The following is a 6,706-nucleotide window of genomic DNA, read 5'->3' on the forward strand; positions in this document are numbered from 1 at the left end:
AGGCGTGTGGAAATAGAATTTCCCCAAATTGAAGGAAATGGGATGTAGGGAGAGAATTTACAAGTTGAACCACTTCAAAGCACAAATTGGTTGCAGCAAAAAGCTTTGAGTGGGAGAGAGAATTTACAATGAATGAAAGAAAGCTCACCTACCTAACTCAAATTCAATCCTAGATTAAAGTTGCTATTATGTCAACGAAAACAACAAAACAAAGTAAAAGTGAAGGGCATGGAATCAAGGAACATCATCATCATCTTCATCAATCATCATCATAAATCCTTGAAGTATGCATGTCTAAGTGCATCAAAAGCTGAAATTCTTCTAGATGGATCCATGCAGAGCATTTTCTGGATGAAAATCGGGAAATTTACATTACTACATACTTCAAAAGAGTGAGGTATAAACCAAAAGAAGAAGAAGAAGAAAAATAAAGTAAACGGAACACATTAGAAAACAACTACTTACATAAAGAAGATCAACTCCATCTGGTTCAAGATTAGGAACAAAGTCTACCAGGTTCTGCACGAAGAAAGGGAAAGCGATTGCAAATTTTACCATTTGACTTGCAAAAAAAAAAATTGAAGAAAATTCAATATTACCTTAGGATTCCACTTGGGAAAGTTAGTGCGATAAAACGGTAGTGAAGTCACTCCAGGCCACGTTCTTTCATTTGGTGTCCCCATAATGCTTCAATAAAAGAAATTGAACATAAATATGATTGTAGTGGAAAAAGAAAAACAGAAAATGATATGTTGCGTGCACAAACAAAGGTATTTGAAAGCCATGTAACACCTAAAAATTTTATGCAGTTGGCCAATCTTGGAGAGGTCACTAGTACTACTAAGAAACAGAGGCCAATGCGTAACCATCTCAGCAAATATACAGCCTACAGACCACACATCAACAGAGGTGGAGTATGGTGGGGAGCCAAGGAGCATTTCGGGTGGCCTGTACCATAGAGTGACTACCTGAAGAAGAAAATTACCAATTATATTACATTCACACACAGCAATTGAAATTTAGAGATCCAATTACGGAAATCAACTTCATTTTAAGGAAATATTGTTGTTTGGACGGCCTTGAAACACTTTTTAATCATTCCAATACATCACGTTTATGACGATTGCAATTCCATGAATAACAAATGTTAAAAGAAGAATGTTTCATTAACCAATGTACTTCAGGAAAGAAAACAAAAAAGGAAAAGAAAAATCATATGTGAACATCATGTAAAGTGAAAGTGACCAGAATTTCATAATTGCCAAGCCAACAATGCAAAAATTAGATGAAAACATTGTGGACTAGAAACAGCAATGAAAACAGACAACATAAAGACCACATTCAGGTGAAATGAACTTAAACGCTACAAGAAATACCTCCGGACTATATCCGCCAGAAGGAAGATGAAATGTATTGGCCAAACCAAAATCTGCAATCTTCAGTATGCAGGAATTGAGATCTACCAGTAAATTGGAAGGTTTCAAGTCTCGATGGAGAATTCTGTGCTCATGACAGTACTTAATACCTGAGAGAATTTGATGCAGAAAATTCTGCAGAAAGTGGGGGGGGGGGGGGGGGGGGGGGGGGTGGACAAAAAAAGAAGAAGCCAACACATCATAATACACAAACAAGCAGTATATAAAATACTACATGAAAAGATCATAACACCTTTATTATTCGTGGATCCTTAGAATCCTGGGGATAAGTGGCCATGAATTTCCTTAGATCAAGGTCCAGATGTTCAAAAATGATGCAACATCCATCATCAATATTGCTTATTACATCCAGCAACCTGTTAAGTTTCTGGTAAGTTATCTTTTGAGGAAAATAATGAAATATATATATAGTAAGGATGCAATTTATTTGTCAAAGAAAATAGTGTTTATAACCACATTGGATTCAAATGAAATCTATTTATCAGGGGTTGTGTTTGTTTGCTTGTGAACTTCCTTGTTCATAAGTCTCTTATATTTTTGCAGTAACAAAAATAAACCATGCCAAAGACAGCTTTCAAGTTTCAAAAAGCATCTTCATGAACCTCCACAAAAATACAAGCAAAATGTTTACTCTTGCCTTCAGTTTGCGCTCATTTGATTGGTCAAATGTGATATGGAAATCATTTTCTAACTGGTGCTATACACAGGTAATGAAACAAGTTTCATAGTTGGTCAGAAATTATGAGGACTTAATTGTGGGTTAACTGTCACAAGATCGCGTTACTTAGATGCAATATTTCATTTCTTTGACACCATACACAATTGTCATGATCATGCTTAATTTGATCTTTTGTGACATCCTTAGGCAACACAAGTGTATTAATCATAATGTTGCATGAGGGAAGGTTCCTGCCTATGTCAACTGTAAGTTGTAATGTGGATTGTTTCAATACGAGGAACGAAAACTACGATACATGCTCTAAAATGCATAATGATAGGAGTAGGCTTGTATGGATCACACTATCAGAATTTAAGATACTAAATGTAAGAGTAATTTCTTCTAATAATTAGACATCCAATAAGATATAGTTTATTATTTTTTAAATGTACATGTACAAGAAGATTTAACAAGCATTTATGATCTATTGTTTTTGCAGTATGTCATGCCAAAACTCCACTTTCTTTAGATTTTAATTCATTATATTTGATTGGATTCCTCTTAAAGAAAAACTTTTAAGAAAATACGTGGAAAAAATATTGGAATCAATTTGGATTGCTAAGTTTACTCTTTCAGAATGATAGTGTACCATATTTCAAAATATGCATTCCTAAACGTAAATCGCTAAGGTATTAATGTTTTCTAGTAACACTTTTGTTGCTCCAAGATTGTCACAAAGGTAGTGTCTATGAAGCACAGACACCTCTCTGGAGGCGAGGTACAGACGTCTAACACATGTTGGATATAAACACGCTCCAGACATGTGTTAGACACGCTGGAGAGAGTCAAACACTTAGAACACACTAAGAACACGTTGGGGACACATTGAGAACACCTTAGGCACATGGCGAGGACCATTTTATTCAAAAAAATTATATATATTTTTTTTTAAACTAAAGTAACATACCAAAGATTGATAAATTTAATAAAATTAAATATTTGACATAAAATAAATATTAAATATTTAAAAAATGATATATAGTAAATATATAAAATTATATGTTTTGCACGTGTCCCAAAACGGGTTGTGTCCTTAATTCTTTAAAATTTGCATGTCAACATGTCCATGTCGATGTTTTGCATGTGTCCCCAAACATGTCGTGTCCTGAATTCTTTAAAATTTGCATGTCAACATGTCCATGTCGTGTCACATGTCCATGTCCTTGATTCTTATAGTAATGTTAATTACTCAAAAACCTCAATTCTGTGTGCCCATGCTCTTGCATTCACACAAAGCGTAGAAACAGCGGTCAGATTTTTCATTAAAAATTTTCTTCTTTTTTTGTCATCAGAACTTCAAGTAACTTACTTGATTATGTTGTCATGCTCCATCTCTTTCAGCAGAGAGACTTCCCGGATTGCTGTAGTTGGGACACCATTTTCGTAGGGCATAGACTGCATCTTCTTTATAGCTACAGTCTGATTAGTCTTAAGATCAAGACCTCTGTAAACAAGACTATAGGAACCGTGTCCAATAATCTCACCCATCTCATACTGCCAATTCACCAGCTAGCTTTATTGACAAATACAACATAAATTGATGACAATGATATTGAACTACATATGCACAAACAGAATCTCTACCTTTTCCATTTGATTGTCTAGAAGATGCTGAAGGACAATACAAAGATATAGCGATCTATATGAAAAAGATCATTAAAAATGTTAATCATACATTGATTACAAATGAGAAAAACAGCACAGAATAAATAAATAAATAAATAAAGCTGGTGTGGCTGAAAATTAACTTAAAGCAAACATTTCCCAAAAAATTTAAAAATAGCAAACAAGCATCCCATATGCGCAATGAATAGAAAGAGATAAATAAAATTAAAAAAGAAGAAAAAATCACTAAGGTTGTGTTTGGATTATAGATTTAAATAGGGTTTTGCAAACAAAAAAGAAACATGAGAGAAATGCAAATGAAATATAAGCCAAATTTTTTCTCCATTTCCCAAGTCTTTTCCTTTCCCTTTTCAAATCCCTACCCAATCCATGACCCAAACACAACCTAAATATATGATTGATTTCAACTTAACTTTTGTTAAATGGAAAACCCAGAAATTATGTGTATCAAAAGATGAGAAAGAGAAGTTATTGAGTGATAATCTCAGAGTAACAATGTATATAGCATATGTATAAGAATATGTGGATATTCATAAATCTATTGATATTCATCCATCAATATCTTTAAAAAAAAACAAAACAAAACAAAGAAAGAAAGAAAGGAAATTGAGAAAGCATGAATTCGAAAAACATAATCAACAATATTCAAACAATTTCAATTCTGTTATATCCAGAAAGCGATTCAGATTCAAAACAGTTATATAGATTGGGGACACAGCTATGTTCATTTCTTTGATAAAAACCTCAACTATCAAAAGATTAAGTAATGAGAATCGAAATGCGGAGAACTTCACTTTTGTGAGATTATTCAAAGAAGTAGATTGAATGAACTTGATCTTCTTGAAGGAAACTGTAAAGTGACTGAATCCAAACTTATGTATCGAAATGTGGATATCTTGATCAAGGATTTAAACACATCAGAAAATTTAAAGCAAGAAAGCGAACTGCATAAGCAGAGAGAGAGAGAGAGTGATTACTTGATGAAATTGCTCTGTATATATCTCTGCTCGTAGTTGAGAAATAAATAATGTACATATATATAATGTTGAAAATTGTGTCCAAAATTTGAAATTTTCCCCAGTTGGGTATTTGGAGGATAAGTATGAATAATTTATTATTTATCTTTTGCAGAGATAGAGTTGTGGGCAGTAATAACACTCCTTTAGAGAAGAAAAAAAAAAAAAAAAATCCTTTCTCTCCCCTGATTTGTAATGTATTGTGATAATTTTTTTAATGATTCTATCCCCACCGTTAGGCATTATTTGAATTTATCATGAAAATCATAATTCACTCATATGATTTATAAATTTAATTTTAACAAAAAAGATATATCTGAATTCATTTATTTATGTTCAGTACTTGATTTCCTAAACATATATGTTTATATATATGGATGTCCGCCAAATGAGATGAAATGAAATTTCCCTCCAAATATGTTAAATCTTATTTTTTTTTTTTTTTTTTTTAAAAAAATTTGTTTTATGCTTGTTTTTCAATTTAGTTTTTTTTTTTGGGAAAAAAAACCCAAAAAATGAGAACAAAAATAGTAACTGTAAAATTAAATAAAGAGTGATGAAATTTATAATTTTATCCTGAAATCGAACAAGTTCCATAATTTAAAAGAACATGTGCAAAATAATTGAGATTATTTTTTAAGAAGATAATTCACAAGTGTAAGAAATTCACTTTTTAATTAAAATTTGAATGAAAAATAGGAAAAGTTATTGGAGATGCTCCACGTGTTATACAATTATTATAAAAAAAAAATGGAATACAGTGTATTTTTTAAAATTGTAGGGACAAACTGCATTTTCTCTATTTGTCAAGGCATGACGATTTAATGAAGTTACACTAGTTTTGTATCTCTTACTTACCAATAAGGAAATAATATCCCTACAATTGCCACCTTTTGCAGAATTTTGCTTAATGTATTTATTCTGAATATAATCCATTAAACATATGCAGTGTGTTTGGTTTGAGTTTTCTGAATTAAATTTTTTGAAAATTAAATTTTTTAGTTTTTGTGTTTTTTTTTGTTTTTAGTGAATATTTTAAAAATTTTAAACATTTTTTTTACTTTTTTAGATGCACCTTACTTAGATGTATCTAAAACGTAAAAAAAAATGTGAAAAAATATTTTAAAAAATTAATACATACATAAAAATACAAAAAATGTACTAAATTCTTGTATTTTTTTATATTTTTGGTATTTAGTGAATTTTTAAAAGATTTTTTTTTACAATTTTTTTACTTTTTAGGTGTATTTATGTTAGGTGTGTCTAAAAAGTAAAAAAATTACCTAAAATATTAGAAAAATTCAGTAAAAAAAAACTGAAAATAAGAAAGTATAATTTTTTTAAAAGTGTTTTTTAAAAAATGGAAACAAGCAAGCTCATAGGTATTCGCCTTCTGCCAGTCTCTTCAACCGACCAAACTAGGGGACTTTTCTCAAATTAAGGCAAAATAGCAACTTATTTCTTAAATTAGGCTTAGTTTGGACGAAATTTTTAAATTAAGCTAAAACGCGGATACAAACCACGCTTTCACCGTTTTTGTGGCCCTCTTGCGAAAAATTTATAAAATCGTAAAAACATGGTTACAAACCACGCTTTTAAAGAAATTTGATTTATACATAAAGCGTGGTTCCTAACCACGCTTTTAAATAATTTTTTTTTTTTCAGAAAACATGGTTGCGAACCACGCTTTTACTATGCTTTTAAATAAATTTTTGTTTTTTCAGAAAATGTGGTTCACAACCACGCTTTTACTGTTTACCAAGAAAAGCGTGAATGATAACCACGCTTTTAACCGAAATCCAGTTTTAAAGGAAAGCGTGAACCACGCTTTTAGGAACACCCACTGATTATTATTATTATTATTATTATTATTATTATTATTATTCAATTCACATTTTATAATTCGCTTA

The 6,706-nt window shown here is 31.1% G+C and overlaps 1 protein-coding gene across 2 annotated transcripts; it reads right to left on the minus strand.

The window, feature by feature from the left end:
- Positions 1-86: 86 nt before the first annotated feature.
- On the minus strand, positions 87-4,888 carry LOC114306230 (cell division control protein 2 homolog). 2 transcript variants are annotated; one of them, XM_028251433.2, is made up of 9 exons: positions 4,758-4,888; positions 3,739-3,793; positions 3,464-3,648; positions 1,669-1,792; positions 1,377-1,550; positions 793-968; positions 600-687; positions 466-519; positions 87-347 (listed from the first exon to the last, which is right to left on the minus strand). In XM_028251433.2, exons 2-9 carry the CDS (start codon positions 3,745-3,747, stop codon positions 270-272), a joined length of 888 nt encoding a protein of 295 aa, XP_028107234.1. In that variant the 5' UTR covers positions 3,748-3,793; positions 4,758-4,888; the 3' UTR covers positions 87-269. The 2 variants fall into 2 exon arrangements, with proteins under 2 accessions (XP_028107234.1, XP_028107235.1); XM_028251434.2 differs by having other exon boundaries at positions 4,575-4,789.
- Positions 4,889-6,706: the final 1,818 nt, after the last annotated feature.

Source organism: Camellia sinensis, chromosome 5 (assembly GCF_055761805.1).
Source record: "Camellia sinensis isolate YWXY chromosome 5, ASM5576180v1, whole genome shotgun sequence".
NCBI lineage: Eukaryota > Viridiplantae > Streptophyta > Magnoliopsida > Ericales > Theaceae > Camellia > Camellia sinensis.

Coding starts and splice junctions, on each gene's coding strand:
- LOC114306230 (XM_028251433.2), bottom strand. Junction 969..1,376: donor CTGGCGGATATAGTCCGGAG/GTATTTCTTGTA, acceptor TTTCTTCTTCAG/GTAGTCACTCTATGGTACAG. Junction 520..599: donor TTCCCAAGTGGAATCCTAAG/GTAATATTGAAT, acceptor TTCTTCGTGCAG/AACCTGGTAGACTTTGTTCC.